The sequence below is a fragment of the Carcharhinus amblyrhynchos genome, chromosome 5 (genome assembly GCF_965287045.1).
Source record: "Carcharhinus amblyrhynchos chromosome 5, sCarAmb.v2.hapA, whole genome shotgun sequence".
Lineage (NCBI taxonomy): Eukaryota > Metazoa > Chordata > Chondrichthyes > Carcharhiniformes > Carcharhinidae > Carcharhinus > Carcharhinus amblyrhynchos.
In genome coordinates this window covers 57,261,922-57,281,813 of record NC_137328.1, presented here as the reverse complement: position 1 = coordinate 57,281,813, position 19,892 = coordinate 57,261,922, and the positions used below count along the sequence as shown (strand labels likewise).

At 41.3% G+C, this 19,892-nt stretch overlaps 1 protein-coding gene across 2 annotated transcripts in view; it reads right to left on the bottom strand.

The window, feature by feature from the left end:
- The window catches only part of frmd3 (FERM domain containing 3), a 186,172-nt gene that overhangs the window by 19,396 nt on the left and 146,884 nt on the right, over window positions 1-19,892 (bottom strand). For both annotated transcript variants that reach the window (XM_080189680.1, XM_080189681.1), the window contains 4 exons: window positions 17,727-17,815; window positions 12,705-12,779; window positions 8,128-8,196; window positions 5,949-6,070 (listed from right to left, as the gene is read on the bottom strand). In XM_080189680.1, the coding sequence (XP_080045806.1) occupies window positions 5,949-6,070; window positions 8,128-8,196; window positions 12,705-12,779; window positions 17,727-17,815 (355 nt within the window). The remainder of the gene's footprint in view (window positions 1-5,948; window positions 6,071-8,127; window positions 8,197-12,704; window positions 12,780-17,726; window positions 17,816-19,892) is intronic.

Here is a 19,892-nt window from a genome sequence, read left to right as displayed (position 1 = left end):
AAGATTGGAAAACGGCTAATGTTACGCCGCTGTTTAAAAAAGGTAGCAGGCAAAAGGCAGGGAATTATAGGCCGGTTAGTTTAACATCTGTTGTTGGAAAAATGCTGGAATCCGTCATCAAAGAAGGAATAGCGAGGCACCTTGAGAAGGATTGTTTGATAGAGCAGACGCAACATGGATTTGTTAAGGGGAAGTCGTGTCTGACAAATTTATTGGAATTCTATGAGGATGTGACGAGTGCGGTAGACAGAGGGGAACTGGTGGATGTGATGTTTCTTGATTTTCAGAAGGCGTTTGATAAGGTGCCAAAAAAAGGTTGCTTCAGAAGGTTAGGGGGCATGGAGTTGGGGGTAAGGTGTTAGCGTGGATAGAGGATTGGTTGTCTAATAGGAGGCAGAGAATTGGTATCAATGGGTGCTATTCTGATTGGCGGTTGGTGACTAGTGAAGTGCCGCAGGGATCGGTGCTGGGACCTCAGCTATTTACCATTTGTATAGATGATCTGGAGGAGGGGGCTGAGTGTAGGGTGTCGAAATTTGCTGATGACACGAAGATAAGTGGAAAAGCAAATTGTGCAGAGGGTGTGGAAAGTCTGCAGAGGGATCTAGATTGGCTGAGTGAGTGGGCGAGGACCTGGCAGGTGGAGTACAATGTTAGCAAGTGTGAGGTTATCCACTTTGGCAGGAGTAGGAGGGATTACTATTTAAAGGGCAAAAAGCTGCAGCATGCTACGGTGCAGAGGACCTGGGGGTCCTTGTGCATGAGTCACAAAAAACCCAGTCTGCAGGTGATCAAGAAGGCGAATGGGATGCTGGCCTTTATAGCGAGGGGGATAGAATATAAAAGCAGGGAGGTCTTACTGCGACTGTACAGGGCACTGGTGAGGCCGCAGCTGGAGTACTGTGTGCAGTTTTGGTCACTGCACTTGCACAAGGATATTTTGGCCTTGGAAGGGGTGCAGAGGAGGTTCACTAGGCTGATACCGGAGATGAGCGGGTTGGACTATGAAGAGAGGCTGAATAGACTGGCTCCGTACTCGTTGGAGTTTAGAAGGATGAGGGGAGATCTTATAGAGACGTACAAGATAATGAAGGGGATGGATAGAGTAGAGGTAGAGAGATTCTTCCCGCTCAGAAAGGACAGCAGGACTAGAGGGTACAGCCTCAAGATAAGGGGGGGCAGTTTAGAATGGAGTTGAGGAGGAACTTCTTCACTCAAAGGGTGGTGAATCTCTGGAATTCTTTGCCTGTTGAAGTGGTGGAGGCTACCTCGCTAAATATATTTAAGACACGGGTAGATAGGTTTTTGGTAGGCAAGGGGATTAAGGGTTATGGGGAGAAAGCGGGAAAGTGGAACTGATCCACTTCAGATCAGCCATGATTTTATTGAATGGCGGGGCAGGCTCGAAGGGCTAGATGGCCTACTCCTGCTCCTGTTTCTTATTCGTTCTTCACTAACTGCGCCCCCCCACCACCCCCACCTCCACTAACCCTCCACCAAACATTCCCTATGACATTTCTGCAGCTACCATTGTGCTTAATCAGATCCTCATCTCTACCATTTTCAATAACATCTTCCACCCCGGTCATTCACCAGTATTGTCCTCATCTGTTTCCTTCAGTCTACGAACACAAGAAATAGGAGTAGATCACAAGGCCTGCTGAGCCTGCTATGCCATTCAGTATGAGCTTGACTGCTGTTGGGTTTCAATTCCATTTTCCTGCTCATATCCCTTGACTCTCTGAGAGGCCAAAGATCGATCCATTTCAGCCTTGGATGTTTTCCATGATGGAGCATCCATAACACTCAAAGGTAGAGAATTCCAACCCTTTGAGTGAAGTAATTTCTCTTCCTCTCAGTCCTAAATAATCAGCTCCCTACCCTGAAACTGTGTCTGTGTTTTAAATATCCCAACCAGCAGGAACAATTGTGACATTAGTGTACTTTGAAGAATTTGTTCTCTGCAGCTATCATAGCTTCAGTTTTTTTTATTATAGCACCTGCTGGTCACTAGAAGTCCTCTTATTGCTACTTCAATGAGGTTTTGTTGATTTTTATTCTAGGATCTTTTATGACCCTGCATTGTGAAAGGAAAGGTTGATTGACAAGTCAAAGTTAGGTGGCTCTTCCCCAAGAAATAATCTAAAGATTCATGTTCTGTTTTAGTTTAGAAGAGGTTCAACATCAAGCTGGATGTCTCTCTCTCACTCTCCCTGGTTTTGGAAATTCTGCTGTTACCTGAAAGTAAGGTTCCTAGCTTTCCTGGAGTAGAAAATCTGCTGTTGGTGGTTGACTTGCCTAGAGTCTCTCGCTCTCTGGTGTTTTGGGAAACTGTTCTGACTTCAAGCTGTTCTGGGTGTGTGTATATCCAGAGGGCTGTTAGAAGTATAAGGCTAGGAAGTCAGAGTTTCAATTCTCCATCCAAAGATCAAAGTTCCAGCATCATGTGAGCATTCATATTTTATGTATTCAACCTGTGGCGAAAGGTTTTGTTTATGGGATTTGTTTCATTGGAACGATGTTTAGCTGTTAAGGTTTATACAATATCATGGATTTTTTTCCCTTGTTTGTAATTCGCAAAAGTTATTGCCAATTTTCTTTCTATACAAATGAACTGTATTCTTAAACAGATTTAGTTTGATAAAAGCTCCCTTAGTAGTCCGTTGAATCAAACCTGAAGTGAAATATCTCATTCTTGCCCTAACCAAATTCAAAGTGCAAAATTTATTATCCAGGCAGACTTCATGGAACACTTTGGAATTTCTGACCTGAATTATAACACAATCTATGAGTGTCCACCCTATCAAGCCCCTATAATCTTGTATACTTCAATGAGATCAATACTTATTCCTATAAACTCCAGAGAATATAAACTCAGTTTATGAAGCCTCTCATCACAGGACAATTTCTTCATCCCAGGATCCAATTTAATGAAGCTTTGCTGTACCAACTTCCAATGCAAGGATATCCTTTCTTAAACATGGAGACTAAAACTACACACAGTACTCCAGATGTGGTCTCACCAAAACCCTGTTCAATTGTAGCAGAACTTCTTGATTCCTGTGCTCCAATCCCCTTGCAATAAAGGCTAACATGGTGTTTGTCTTCCAAGTTGCTTGCTGTACCCACATGCTAACTTTTGATGTTCCTTATGCCAGAACACACAGTCTCTTTGAAAATCAATCTTACAAGTTTCTCACATTTTAAATACATTCTGCTTTTCTCATTTTATGACCACACTCTTCCCTAAATTATACACCATCTGCCATCTTGTTACCCACTCACTTAACTTGTCTATATTTCATTGTAACCTTTTTACATCTTCCCCACAGTTTAACTTTCCACTTAGTTTTGTATCATCAACAAACTTAGATAGTCTATTCTCTGTCTCTTCATCCAAGACATTAATACAGACTATAAATAGCTGAGGCCCCAGCACAGATCCTTGCACCACTCCATTATTCATTGCCTGCCAATTTGAAAAACCACTGTTTATGGCCATTCGCTGCTTCCTGCTCATTGATCAATACTCAATCCATGCCATTACCCCCAACTCCATGAGTATCTAACTTATCTGTTAACTTTTTCTGTGGCACCTTATCAATACATTTTGGAAATCCAAGTATAATACGTTTACTGGTTCTCCTTCATCTTCCCTACCAGTTGCATTCTCAAAAACCTCAAATAAATTTGCCAAAAAAGTGTTCTTTTAGTAAAACCATGTTGACTTGTTCCAATCATTTTGTTTTTTCCTAAATGCATTATTAAGGTTTCCATCACTTTTCCAATGATTGATTAACTGGCCTGTGATTCAGTTTTCTCACTCCCTCCTGTCATGAAAAGTTGTCAACTTCCGATCTGATGAGACCATTTCTAAATCCAAGGAATTTGCACATCCATTACCTTTGCAACTATCTTTTTCAGAATCTGGGAAATAGGTCATCAAGTCTCAGGGATTTGACAGATTTTAGTGCCTTAAATTTCTCTACTTTAGTTCTCCGCTGAAGTTAATTTCCCCAACTTCCTCACTATTTTTAAGCCCCGAGGTTACTGTTAATTTCTGGTATGAAACTTGTGTTTTTTACTGTGAAGTCAACAGAATATTTGTTCATTGTCTCTGCTATTTCCTCATTTCCTATGATAATTTCTCTTGCCTTCTTTTGAAAGAACCAATGTTTTCCTTTTAAGCAGACAGATAAACAAACATACGAATCAGGAGCAGAAATAGGCCATTCAGCCAGTCAAGCCACTCCACCATTCAATAAGGTCATGCTGATCTGATTGCAGCCAAAGAAAAAATTCTCCTCATCTCAATCTTAAATGGGAAACATTTTATTTTTAAACTGTATTCCCAGTTCTGGTCTCTCCCACAAGAGGAAACATCCTTTCAACATCCACCCTGTCAAGTCCCCTTAGGATCTTGCATATCTCAATAAGATTGCCTCTCATTCTTCTAAACTCCAATGGACACAGGTCCAGCCTGTCCAACTTTTTCTCATCAGATAACCTCCTCATCCCAGATATCAATCAAGTGACCCTTCTCTAAATTGCTTCTTTCTTAAATAAGGAGACCATTTTGTACACAGTAGTCCAGATGTAGTCTCACCAACACTGCACAACTGTAGCAAAACATCCTTACTTTTATATTTCATTCACCTTTCAATAAATGATAACATTCCATTTGCCTCCTGATGCACTTATAAAAGCACTTCCATCTGTTTTTATATTTCTGCCTAGTTTATTCTCATATTCTATTTTGCCTCTTTTATCAACTCTTTAGTGGTCCTTTGCTGATTTATGAAACACTTCTAATCCTCAGACTTGCTAATGTATTTTGCAAGATTGTACATGCCTTTTTTCAATACAATACTATCCTAAACCACAGATGGGTATTTCTTGCTGAGTTTTGTTTTTCAATGGAAATGTATTTTTGCTGAACATTTGGAATCATTTCTTTCAATATCTTCCACTATTCATTTACCTCCATACCTTTTATTCTATTTATCCAATTAACTTTAGCCAGTTTGCCCCTCATATTTATATAATTGGCTTTGTGTAAGTTTAAGATTTTTGTTTGTGATGGGAGTATATCAGATTTAACATGGAATCAGTGATATTATGATCACTATCTCTCAGAGGCTCTTTTACTATGAAATTACTAACTAACCCTGCTTCATTATACAATACCAGATCTAAAATAGCCTTATCCTTAATGGCTCCACAACATATTGCTCCAAGAAATCATCACAAAAATATTTTACAAATGCATTTTATCAATCATACTTTGATTTTACTTGTCTGTATGAACATTAAACTCTCCAATAATTATTACATTGCTTTTGTTACAAGTTCCAACAATTTCTTCTTTAATGCTCTGCCATTGAGAGATTATGGGAACTTCTCAATTGTTGTCCATCACTCCTTAAAAACTGCTGCAGCAATTTTACACAATGTTTTAGTCTGAGTCGCAAACTTCAACCCAAGGGATCTTCACTCTGACTTGAAATAAATAAACTTATTTGTCTTGAGCAATGTGACTGTACGAAACCAGCAGAAGTAATAGAGAACTGATTATAGGGAGATTTTAGGAGTGAGATTTCATTTGTATTTATCACAAATTCACAGAGCATTTGTTATATTGCATTTTTTTCTGCTTGTTCATGATTTTTAACAATTCCGACAACTTGCCATTGCTGATACCTTACTAAAAGATGTGATTGGTGGAGATCAGCCCCTGTGATAGTGCCTCGTAAAAGTTACCTTAATTTGAATCAAATATAGGCATGCGATGTTGCCAATCTGAACACTGCTTTTTCAAATATTAAATAAGAATAGAGCTTTAAGATGATAAGTGTCTGACTTTGAACTCATGTTTAATCTGTAGAGGTTATCTATTGGCTCTTGAATTGAAGAAGTTGATCAAGTTGAGAGTAGATTTTATTTCTCACCATCCATGGTCGATTGCTCCTCAGATTCATCGGGGGATGGAAGGCATGATTTTGTTGTCTCGGCACTTGTTATCAACTGCTTGGATAAGGAATGGTAACTTCGGCTCTGGGCAAGTGTAGACCTAAAAAGGTTGATGGCAGAGTCAATTGAGACACCACTCAGCAAGATAACAAGAATTAAAAATAACTGATTTACTCGAAGTGATCATTTTCACCTTCTTCGGTAGGCTGTGTTGTCTGCAAACTTTATATTTACAGTAACTACAACAGGTTCTATTTTTTGACTTTTCAAAATGTTTAATCTGAAATTAATAATAGCAAACATCACTTGGCCAGGGTTCAAAGGCCCTTACTGAAAGGGTACTTTTCGTGCATGTTGGATGACAGCAGTATCCGTTTTGTTAATGTGAATGCTGGAAATCTGAAATAATAACATCTTTATGAGGGTTCCAAAGATCAGTCATTTGGACTCAAAATGTTAACTCTGATTCTCTCTCTCTCCACAGATGCTGCCAGACCTGCTGGATTTTTCCAGCACTTGTTGTTTTCAGTTCAGATTTGAAAATATTCTGCTCTGATTGAATAGTCTTCCAACACTCATTAACAAGGCAAACATGTGGATAATGGCCACTTGGACAGAATATTAGGTCCAGTTTCAGGGAAAGAGAGGAGTGAGGTCAATTGGTAAAAGAAAAAATACATTACAGCAAGGATAGAACCAAGTATAAATTAAAACAGTCGTATTCAAAAGTATGACCTGTTTTTCATTTCTTCTAATAATGAGTGGGTAAATCCCCACATAGGTTAGCTCAGTTGGCTGGACAGCTGATTTGTGATATAGAACGAAGCCAGCAGTGCAGCTCAGTTCCTGTATTGGCTGAGTTTATTCAACCATGCCTCTCGCCTGAGGTGTGGTGATATTCAGGTTAAATCACCACCAGCCAGTTCTCCCTCTCAAAGGCAAGAGCAGACTATAGTCACGTGAGAATGTGGCAACTTTATCTTTATTTAGCCACATGGAGTAGGATGATTCAGATTCCATCCCTTGTCTCAGAAGAGATAGCCAATTTCTATTATTATTGCAGTTTAGAAACTTCAATTGCCACAAAGTTTGATAGAAGCAATAATTCAGCCAGAATTCATGTTTTTATTGTTAATCAGTGATCACTTCAGGCACACAAGTATTTGTGAAAGCCCAGCACTAACAATATTAGGCTTAATTGTGAGACTCACCAACCAGTGTTAAAGCTGAAGAATGGCAGGAACTTGTGACCTGGACTTTATGCGGAGGCAATAGCCCCACCCACAGGATCAGGGGCAAGTCTGTCTTCACTGGCCTCAAAGTCTTGGCTCAATTATACATTGCTTGGGCAGTTAATTGCCTGCAGTCATTGCCCCTCTGAGGCAAGATCTGCTGTCTCCCAAGAACTGCTGATTAAAAAGGGCTGGCCCCTCTTCAGTGACATCAACATCACCAGAAGTGCTGACCACTGCTGACACTGCAGCATTTCCTGGACAAGCAATGATGGAGCAGGCTAGAGTGCAGCTAAATAGGGTCAGGGCAGACTTGGTGAGGCAGAGGAGGCTAATCGAAAGAGCAGGGTTGTGGATCTTCCAGTGGAGTGGTTCTTTCTGCTGGGGGGCCCTCTGTGGGCCAAGGGTACATGGCCAGGGGAAATCCGCCCCCGACATCCCCATGAACCCCTGGGAAGATCACATGTTTTGCCAATTGTCCATCCACAGCAGGAAAAAGGGTTTCAATTGGTCTAAAAGTGGGCAGACTGCCAGCCAACTTCTTAAATTTGTTTATGGGATGTGGGTGTTGCTGGCTAGATCAGTATTTATTGCTCATCCATCTTTGCCCTCGAGAAAGTGGTGGTGAGCTGCCTTCTTGACCTACTGCAGACCATGCATTGTAGTATACTTCATAATTCCCAGATTCAGGCCTACATCAACGCAAACCTGTTAGCCAAGCAAAGGGATATCCAAAAAATGTTTGAGGGAGGAAAATAATCGGAAAGGAAGCAAATCTCAGCTTTTCCTAAAATGATTCCTGATGAAATGAAATTTAAACAAGTTAATTATTTTGTTTCTAATGCTAAGCATCTCCAGAATTAAATCTCACTCCAGACAATGGATTGCTTTGTAATAAAGAGAGGTATAAATGTGTTGTTCTTACCTGCGAACTTCAGGAGGGGTGCGCTGAATTTTGGTGCTTGCTTCTATAACTTCTTTTGCAACTCTTCCACTACAATCAACAAGAATATTACTGTGTAAATGTCTATTTTCTTTTTTTGAAAGTAATGACATTTACCAAAGATTTTCAGAAATCCGATACAGTGTAAGAGACGTCCTCCAAAAGCGATCCTAAACAAAATCACTTGAAGAACAAGTCCTCCAATCCCCTCATCTTACTTTCAACTATTTTATATTCAAACAGTCACAAATGTTCAAGCAGAATTTCAAATTATTAGCAATTTTATTTACATTTCCTCTTCATCTTTACTGAAAGCACTAATCTGCACTGATACTTCTCCCAATGAGTTATTCTTCATCTATTAGCCCCCACAGTAATTTCCCCAGGGGTTGTGTGGGTGACAGGGCACGGGGAGAGCAGTGAGCAACAAGCATCCTTTCCTCACATGATTGCCATTCATCCACACATTATAATAATGGTCTCTGTATAGCATTCAAGAACACTGGCTATTGGTTTCCCTATCTCTTCTGCCAAAAGACATCACTTCACACTTCTTTGTATTCAAATCCATCTGCCAATTGTCTGCCCATCCTGTAAACTGATCTGTATCAAGCTGAAGGCAGTGTGTGTCATTCTCACTGCCACCGTCCAAGTTTGGTATTATCTGAAAATTTTGCTCTGCATTCCAATATCCAAGTCATTTATAAATACCAGAACGAGTGGTGATTCTGGCACTGACCCTTGGTCAAGACCATGGTCTACTATCTTCCAGTCTGAAAAACAACCATTTCCCCCACTCACTGTTTTCTGTCCAAGATGACATTAACTTCAATTTTGTTAAACAGTTTTTTTATTAGGTGTTTTGCAAGTGCTTTGTTAAAATCCATGTAGACAATATCCACAGCATTCCCTTCACCAATCTCCTCCACTACTTCACCAAGAAATTTAATTTGTTTAGTGAAACAAATCAGCCTATTACTGATAGGGTAGTAAGGGCATGGAATGCCCTGCCTGCAGCAGTTGTGGACTCGCCAACTTTAAGGGCGTTCAAATGGTCAGTGGCTAGGCATATGGATAACATTAGAATAGTTTAGGTTACAGGGTCATTAGATTGGTTCCACTGGTCGGCGCAACATCGAGGGCCAAAGGGCCTGTACTGCGCTGTAATGTTCTATGTTTTATGTTCTATTACAAATCTGTGCTAGCTCTGATGAATTACTCAAACCTCCCCCCAAGTGCCTGTAATTTTTTTTTTAAGTACAGTTCCTAAAACCAGACACACAACTGATGTTAAACCAACAGTGTATAGAGGACAAGGCTGCAGGTACATTCTGCTGCAAAGCCCAGGTGAGGACCTTGTTGATTTAAAATAAGGTATTTGTTTAAGAGGAAAAGGTGTCGGATATGATTTTCCCAACCTGCTGTGCTGCTTGGGCAGAAACTCAAGCAGAGTTCGTTTAGCGGCCTCCCTGCTGGACACCATGGCCTCCATAAGTCTCCAGAAATTGGCACAGAACTGTGTAATTTATTTATTGAAGCCTCTGGGCCCACCAGGAGTGGTTCACCCCAGCGAGGTTTATAACAACTCCCCACTTGCTGGTGGCCCAACACTGCTGGAGTGAAGGGAGGCCATCGAGGCCCCCAGGAGCTGGGAGCATGGAGGGGGGTTGCCCCCCCTCCCCGGGCATTGCCAGATTGGTAGTACCAGCCTGCCCCCCCCCCCCCCCCCCCAGCACTGCCCAAAGGGCAAAATGGTAATACGCAGGAGGCATCTTGGCACTGCCCACCAGGCAACAGTGGTGATGGGGTTCCCGCTGCCACTCTACATTTGGTATTGACAGAAGGAGGGAGGCCAGTGTTTGGGGCTGGCAATCGGGGTGGAGGGGTAGGATCACCCTGTCCGGGGTGGGGGGTGGGAGGGGGGTTGGGGGACACACAAGGCCGGCCTGGACGTGTTCGCGGGGGGGGAGGGGGAGGGTGCCAGCAGTTAAGCTGGCTAGCAATCGGGAAGTCAACACTGCAGGGCTGCACATGCACTGATCTTGGTATTGACAGATCAGCACGTACGCAGTGGTTGTTCAGCACTATGCTGCCCACCTCTTCAGGCTCCACCTACTACTTTTTCACGAGATTCACCCTAGTACACTCTGCAGAGTATGAAGTGTGGGAGATTCATTTTGGAAATCCCACTGAAAAAAAAAGTAGGATTTACTCCAGCTTCTACACAAATTCAACACTAGAATTTTTTTTGGGAGAATTGCCCTCTCAACATTCAATGGTTTGATTAATCTGTGTTTGATTATGTTAGTCAGTTCACTGATCTGTGTCACTGTGCTTGATTGCTTAAGCCTGTGGGTGGAAGTAGCGAACTTAAGTAATTGACATTATTATAAAGTTCTGGAAGCCTGATATGGATTCTGGCTGAAATCCTGTAATCGTTTTAATGCATTGTAAGTAAACCTGTTATAGATTTATAATTACTGCCACCTTTGTACTGCTCTGACTTAAATCAGATGTATAACACAGGATTTTTCTCCCTCTCCATTGTGTGCTTCACACTGGCAGGAGGCAGTGTGCCGCTCACTAGCAGTGGAACCTTATAATCCCACCATTATCAATAGGGCTTTTTTGTTGAATGTACCCCTCAATGCTGGGGAACCAGTGGTGGGGGCGTGCCATTGGCAGGACAATAAGATTCCTCTGCCATGAATGCAGACAGGATTTCGGCTATGAAAGTATACAGAAAACATAACATCGCAATTTTACAAGACATGGGCCTTGCCCCAATTGAGGCCCTTAAGTTGCCAATTAATATCCACTAATAACCTTTTCCTGTGCTGGCTTCAATTTTGAGACAAGCAAAAGGAGAGGTTCTGGGATGGGACTTAAAACCCAACAGCCCATCCTCCCCAGGCCTCGGGCAAGACCACGTTGGGGGTGTGGCACCTTCATTATTGGCCCAGTTTCAAGATTGGGCACATACCCTCTAAAACCCCTCACTCCCAGGCCACTCATCCCTTCCTCACCAGAGGACCCTAAACTTCCCTGTTTCCTGAGGCTCTGGGACTTAATTATGGGGACTATTTGTAGTCCGAGCAGTGATCAGTGCTCAGTGCTCCTCATGATTGGCACTAGAGCTGTCAGTCAGATTGGCCAAGAACTCTCCGTGTCAGGACTTCTGCCCAAGTGAGGGACAGCATTCTTACTTGCAGCCAATTAATGCCTGAAGGTGTTATTCAGTCACTATCTTATAAATCAGAGATGATAATTGAAACAAACTAATTTCTCTCATCCTCTTTACATTTTGTCTTTCTTTTTTGGTATTTCTGTTTCTCTCTTCATAACCTACCTGGAATTGCAATTTATCTCCTTAAACTATTCTTATTATCTTTCAGAAACAATGACAAATTTTCTGAAAATTATCCATGAAATTAAAGGCGATCTGAATCTTCAGTTGAGAAGGCATAATCTCCCATCTGAGTCTTCCACTGCACTAATGGAATGACTTAGCAGCCGCTCTAACTTTCTACTATTCTCTAAGTACCAGCTTGTATTCTACCTATTTCCAATTGTAAAACAAAGAAAAAGGAAAACATCTTGCAATATTCTGTGTGGGATATGTGACACTGATGTAATCAGTGGTATATCAACATTGTAGGAAAGGTTAAATACTACAGAAATCTTATGGTCTGGTATGAGGCCATCTGGTGGAAGGCTGTTTTTCTTCTCTCTATGGAAAAGCACATTCAGTCCCTAGCAGTCAGAGGCTGAGGTTAAACAAGGATAATAGCCAAGAGAATGATGTTCTTGGAGTCTCACATCAAAGTCTCCTGGTACAGGTCTCCATGTTGATATTCCTGAGTCAATAGGACAGAGTCTTCTCGAGGCAGGTATCTGTCAGGAATTAATAAATGTCACCCATAAGATGACCTCAAGCCAAAGTGATGGGGGGGAGGGGGGGGGGGGGTGGTGGTGGCAGTGGCAGTCCTAGGACAGAAGTATATAATAGGTGGTTGGAGGGAAAGGGGGCAGTCTTCATCAGATGGAGGAAGACAGAGGGAAGAGCTTCCTAACACTCAAGTTAATGAGCAGAAGACTGCTACCACAAGCTAGAGATATCAATACTCATGCTGCACTGTGCATTCATTCATTCTCTGAGATTGATAAATCCTTCTTACCTGTCACAAGCCATATGCTTTTTCTATCCATTTAACTTATAGCATCATTTTTAAACTCGTCCTCCTTAATAAATTACTTAATGAACTACTTCAAAAATGAGCTAGATCCAAATATTGAGTAATCTGTGACTCCTGAACTTGATAACACATAAAAGCATGTGAACCTGTAACTTCAATGCAAACTAATTGCTCTGATCGAAGGGAAAATCTGTAGATTCTATTCTCAGGCAACTCAAGGTTTTGCTTTACCCACCGTAAGTTTGGCTAGTCTCCAAGTTATTATGTAAAAAGACAGATTGCTAATTGAATTTAGGACCTTAAGGCAAAAATAATAGTGCAAAAAATTTATTTAAGCTATCTTGACACGACAGAAAGACTCACCTGAAACGAAATCTCCTGCCTTTGAAAAAGATATTGCTGCTGGAGACAGTCTTGATCTGACTGGATTTTTCATACCTATAATGTGAAAAAATAATTACTATGTGGGTTAATTGTGATCCTTTTGTAAAAATGCCAAAGCAAAATCTATATCCACACAAAATATTGAGTATTACTTCAGGACTGAGATTTGCTGCATTTGTCAGATGCTGAGCAGATCAGAGGTTGGGGATTCTAGTCAGTAAATCTCCTCCTGACCTGCAAAATCCATACCATACACTAGTCAAAGGTGTGATGGAATTGTCTGGATGGGTGCAGCTCCTACAACATTCAAAAAACTTGCTTAAAACTCCAACCAACACTTCAACAATCATTTCCTCCACCAAGATGCACTACAGCACTGGGTAGCATCTACAAGACGTACTAAAGTTATTCAACCATCTAGAAGGACAAGGGTGGCAAATGTTTTTTGAACACCACTAACTACAGGCCCCTGCAAAGTCTCACACTATCAAGACTTCAAACTATATCAATGTTTCTTCACTGTCACTGGGCCAAAATTCTACAACTCTCTCTCTAGCAATATTGAGGTTTTACCAATATATAGGACTGCTGAGGTATAAGAAGGCAGTTCACCACCTTCTCAAGGGCAAATAGGGATGGATTGTAAATGCTTGCCTTGTTACCAATGTTCGTTTTGCTCTATTTATAGCAGGAGTTCCTAAACTGGGTTTTGCAGAACCTAGGACCCCTGCAGTGGTTCCACGGTTGTTTGGTTGCAGGTCCTGAGAGGAACTTGAACCATGTGAGCACGAGAAGAACCAAGGTCACGGGAGCTCCCTAAAGGAGCCAAGATCACAAGGAGGGGGTGGGACTCGAGAAGAGCGAAGGCCATGTGGGGTGGAGGAACCAAAGAAAAGCCAAAGCTGGGGGGATACCTGAGAAGTGCCAGGACCAATGGGGCGCAAGAGGGAAAGGATGGGTTGCGTGTTAACTGGAAGGGCACTAACATCCTAGCGTAGAGATTTAATTATGCCATTTGGGTGGACTCAAAAGAATGAGGCACGATAATGGAATCCAAAGCAGTACGACAGCAAGCAAGCAGAAAATGAAAGCCAACAGATTAAACAGTCAGTTGAAAAACAATGTTGCAGGAGGGAGGAAACATAAAAAGACAAAATGTACACTGAAATCTGGAGTAAGTATTAGTGAGGAGGCTCAACATCATTAGAGATCAACAAATAAGGACGGAGAATGAAGGAAAGACAAATCAGTAAGACTTATTTAAAGACCTTATACCTAAATGCACACAGTATTCGAAATAAAGTTGATGAGCTGGCAGCATAAATAGTGGCAAACGGGTATGACCTGGTGGGGATTGCTGAAACATGGTTACAAGAGAATCAGAACTGAGAATGAATGTCCAAGGGTATTCAATATCCCAGAAGGACAGATGACAAGGAGTAGGAGGTGGAGTTGATCTATTAGTCAAGATGACATCAAAGCTGTATTCAGAAATGATATTCAGATATGACAGTTTTGGAGACCAAAATGTGAAGTCAATCTGGATAGAAATAAGAAGCAAGGAAAGAAACACATTGCGAGAAGTACTTCAAAGGCCCACCAACAGTACTTTAGAAGTAAGGCATAGTATAAATCAGGAAATAAGAACGGCTTGTGAAAAGGGGACAATGGTAATTATGAGTGACTTTAACACGCATATGGACTGGATTAACCAACTTGGCAAGGGTAGCCTTGAGGAAGGGTTCATAGAGTGCATTAGAGATTGTTTCTTGGAACAGCATTTTATGGAGCCAACCAGAGCACTGGCTATTTTAGATATGGTATTATCAGATAAGAAAGGATTAACGAATGCCCTATAGTTAAGGATCCACTTGGACAGAGTGATCACAGCATGATAGAATTTCAAATTCAGATTGAAATGAGAGGACAGAATCACATACTTAGTTTTAGCATTGGGCAAGGATAATTATGCAGGCCTAAGGAAAGAGTTGGCCCAACTGGACTGGGCAAGAGTATAAAGCGGAGTCTAGAGTATAAAAATAGAGAAGTGTTGTTACAATTGTATAAGGCATTGGTGAGACTACACTTGGAGTATTGTGTTCAGTTTTGGTCACCTTCTTTGAGGAACGATGTGATGGAACTGGAGTAGGTTCAGAAGAGGTTCACTAGATTGATTCCGGTTTTGAAGGGGCTGTCGTATGAGGAGCGGTTGAGTACCTTGGGCTTGTATTCGCTGGAGTACAGAACAATGAGGGAAGATTTGATTGAGGTATGTGAAATACTTAACAGGATTGATAAAGTAAATGTTAACCAAATGTTTCCCCTTCTGGAATAGTCTAGGACAAGAGCTCATAGTTGTAGAGTAAGAGGGGGGGAGGTTCAAAACAGAGATCAGGAGAAGCTACTTCTCAGAGGGTTGTGAATCAATCGGACTCACTGATCTAGAATGCAGAATCGATGAATGAATTCACGGAAGAGGTAGTTAAATATTTGATCAAAAGCAGGAAGAAGGGCTATGGAGAAAAGACAGGGAAGTGACGTTAGGATGAGATGGTGATCAGCTGTGATTACATAGAATGGAGGAGCTAGCTCAAAAAGCTGAATTGCCTACTCTCGCTCCTAATTCCTCTATTCCTATGAGCCAAGGTCATAGGGGAGAAACCAAGAAGAGCAGAGGCTGAGGGGGCTCAAGAAGAGCAAGGTGGAGGGGGCATGTAAGATACAGAAACATTTTTTAAGCTTGCTTTTATCTATTTGTGTATATTGCGCAGTAACCATTTCTTGTGCTTTATTTCTTCAAAAGTTAGCACACAGATGCAGTAAGCAATCAGGATTGCAAATGGATTGTTAACAGGTTGGATTATAAGATTAAAGAAGTCTTACAAGGGCAGTTATGAAGCCACAGCTGGCACATTACACGCAGCCTGGGTCATCTTACGCAAGAAAGACGTATTTTCCCTAAAGGGAGTACATTGAAGGTTCACTTGACTGTTTCCTGGGATGAGGGAATTATCCTGTAAAAGAAATTGAGTAAACTAGGCTAATATTCCCTGGAGTTTAGAAGAATAGGAGGTGATTGATGCAATGAGCCTGAGACCTGGATTCAGTAACACAAGTTGAATGACCTCACTTAAGTAGTCAAGGGCAGTGAATGTTTCCCAAATGCAAAATCCCACCAATAGTGTCACCAGTCTCGCATGCTGTTCAACGCACTATAACCCCACCATTCGCCTACCAACAATCTCTTATCAATCACATCCCAAAGCTAATATTCATAGCTTCACCTCATTCTTATAAGCTTAGCAATGCTACAAGCCTCATATCCACAATCTCACAGCCTGCACATGCTGTCAGCTGTTCAAGCATAGAAGAATAAAGAACATTCTTTCCTCAGTGGAGAAGATAGCAGTTGTCATCATTGAAACAGTCATCAAGATTGTGCCTGCAGCGGATCTGAGACCAGGAAAAATGATGATATCCTCATACTCAATTCTCCATTGAACAATCCACTTCCTCCACATGCAGAGGGCAGTTTAGATCGGAGTTGAGGAGGAACTTCTTCACTCAAAGGGTGGTGAATTTCTGGAATTCTCTGCCCGTTGAAGTGGTGGAGGCTACCTCACTGAATATATTTAAGGCACGGGTAGATAGATTTCTGATAGACAAGGGAATTAAGGGTTATGGGGAGAAAGCGGGAAAGTGGAACTGATCAGCCTTGATCTTAATGAATGGTGGGGCAGGCTCGAAGGGCTAGATGGCCTACTCCTGCTCCTATTTCTTATGTTCTTATGTTCCATCACATATTCTCTATTATTCCTTTAATGGGATGTGAATGTCAGTCGCTTGGACCCCAACCTCCAGAATTCACTCCCTAAACCTCTCCGCAATTCCACCTCACCTTCCTCCATTAAGATGATGCTCTTTAAAAACTATCTTTATGATCAAGCTTTTGGTCTTCTGCCCTAATGTCATATTTTGTGACTTAATGTAATATTTTATTTTACACTGCCTCTGTGAAGTGTCTTGGGTGTTTTATTACATTCAAGGGCTATATAAATACAAGTTGTAGTTGTTGATGATAGCTTTGAGGCAAGATTCTCACAATGAGCTACCAGCACAAGCAGGCTTAACAGACCAAAAGGCAAGGTTAGCCAGAAGTCAACTCTACAGAAGGTGAGATCACATATTTCTGTTGCATAGGACTCAGATAGGAATGCAATTTGGAAGGTTACTGTGTGTGTGTAATTGGTGCATTGATTACAGGTTTTATGCAGGCCTGCAAATGTCAAGCTGCATGGATAGGTCTTGTATGAACATGGCGCTGGAACAAAAGTTGTACAACAATGATACTATTCAAGATCAATGTACAATTTATATCATATCCCATGGAGTGACAGAGCATAGTGGGTGATTTGTGATTACATCTTTCAATTATTTCTATGAGGAGCTCTTGGGGCTACTTTGAAGTAGCACTGAACAAAAAAATCAATACAATACAATCAAACTCTGCCAACCCTTTCCCTCCCAAGACTTACCACATTGAAAAGAAATCACTGATAAATACATTATATACTTAAACTTTCATCACTCAAATCACCTTTAACTGTTCAAATATGACAAAACAATTTTAAATATAAAAGCATATAATGTTGTGCATTATGCATTTTATATGGTAAATAGTCATGGTGAACTGAGTAAAATTATGGGAACATATGTAAATGAATGAGGAAAAACTGTTACCACATTAATCAATTAAAAAACAAAATACTGCAGTTGCTGGAAATCCAAAATAAAAACAGAAGTTGCCGCAAATACTCAGCAGGTCCTGGCATATCTCTCTCTCGAAAAACAGTGTTAATGTCTTGATGAGAAATCACAGACCTGAACCTTAACTCTTTTTCTCTCCAGAGATTCTTCCAGCTGTGTATTTGCAGCATTATTTTGATTTTGAACCACATTCATCAGTTTTCCATAAGTTCATTTCATTAATTGCAAACTCACTTGTAAAAAGCCTGGTTCTCCACTCCACACTTCCAAAGGTGCTTGCAAGCAGCTGGGGTTGATGTATGGTACGTCAGTACAATTTTCTTCTGATAATGTGAAATGAAAGACATTATTAAGCTTGCATTTAAAACAATATGTAATAAAAATATTAAGATATATAGTTGTTTTGGTATGACTCTGTTAGATGAGCAAAATTACTATCCATCACCATGGCCCTCTTTAAAGTGAGCACTCTTGATGTGTGTGTTTGGTCTGCAGGTACCAGAAGGCTCTTTGATTATGTGGGGCTAACGGCACGTATTCAACCAAATATCCATACATCAGTACATCGCAGCAGGGTAACACGTACAGTGACTGTTATTGACATCTTTTATTTCAGTTTAAAATACTAGTCTTGCTCCCATACTTCTCTCCCTCAAACTGTAAAAGTCCATCATATTACAATCACTGGTACCTTGGGGTGCCTTCACTGTGAGGTTATCAATCAATCCAATCTCATTGCACAGTACCAGATCATGTAGAGCCTGTTCTCTAATTGGTTCCAGAACATGCTGTTCCAAAAAACTATTCCAAAAACAGTCTATGAACTTCCTGTTACACTACACAAAGTCCAATCTGTGTCTCTCCTGCAGCCATACTTCTGTCATGGCTATCGGATCATATTTATTTATTTCCATTTGTGGTATCAGATCATCTGTTTGTTTCAAATGCTACATGCATTTTGTTGCTTGACTAGTCTATGGGACAGTCCTCCCAGTCTTGACATAAGGACCTTCTTCCTAAGGCTGCACACCAGGTTACTGAATGATGCCCCTTCTTGTTGATGAAGTGGTCTAATTTATGAGCATCTTTGATAACCACATGGGTGGAGTCCACCACACCTTGGGAATCTGACAATAGACATTGTGTTTAAGAGGTTGGGTCTGTTGAAAAGCTTATGAGTCACCCTTGCATAGAGGACATCTGCAATGCATGGATACATTGGTGAACAGCTGACTGAGACATCCCACAGAGGTCAGCAGCAGAGCACTGAAAAGGAACCCGCGTAAAAGAAGATGACTATTGGCCACGGTAACCTTTACTACAGACTTGACGATGGTTAGTTCAAATGGTCAAATCAGCATTTGGCAGAGCACAGGTGCCAGTCGCTATAGCCCCAGACAGGCAAAGTCACCTCTCGCACTAGTGCTCCGACATTTCCAGGGAGGTGAGCCTGTTGTGATACAAATATTGGTTTCTCCTTTGACATTTAACGCTCCTCAGTGTCTGGCTACACAGCTTCTGTCTTAATTTCCTTCCTGTTGGTACTGCTTCCAGTCAATAGTCACCAGATCATGTGAACCATTCTTATTTATTATCCAATAAAATTAAAATTGATTGACAATTAATTCAAACTCTTAGATGTCCTATTCAAACAGTCATAAAAACAATTAAAGATTCCTAAGACACTTTTAAAGAAATTATAAATTGTTCTTGCTGCACTGCTTCCATATCAGAGGTGATCACAATTGCGGGTATGAGGGAACTGTATCCATGTCAAATGGCAAACTTCTTCTTGAAGTAATTACTCAAGCCTGGTTGAATGGATTGATACCCTTTTGGTTGCAGATTTGTGCCAAGGCTCTGTATGTTCAGCAACCATACCCCTGATTCCTCCTCACTCCTCGGTGCAGATTCACTTCCTTAAGGTTTATCTGGTCGGGGTAATGCAAAAGCCCTGAAAGGTTTCCCGCCTTTCTGTGGAGTCTACTGCTGTGTTCCCTATTGCAGTGACCTGGCATGGTTTGCACAAGCTTCAAATGCCACAAAACTCTGTCAGAATTTTGAAATGACTATCTCAGCATCCTTGGCAATGGACATCCTGATGTCACTCACTGAGTTTGTCAGATCATGACTCATCCCATTTCCTGCACTGGTTGAAATGGCCAATGCTGGAAATGGAGGTGGGAATTCCGAAGAAGTACCCGTCCACATCTTTTCTTGCCCACCCAAAGCAGTTCAGCCCCACATCAGGGAAAATTTAGCCCAGGATCTCCTAAAGGTTCTTCTCACTTCATAAGAACATAAGAAATAGGAGCAGGAGTAGGCCATCTAGCCCTTCGAGCCTGCCCCGCCATTCAATAAGATCATGGCTGATCTGTCGTGGCTCAGTTCCACTTTCCC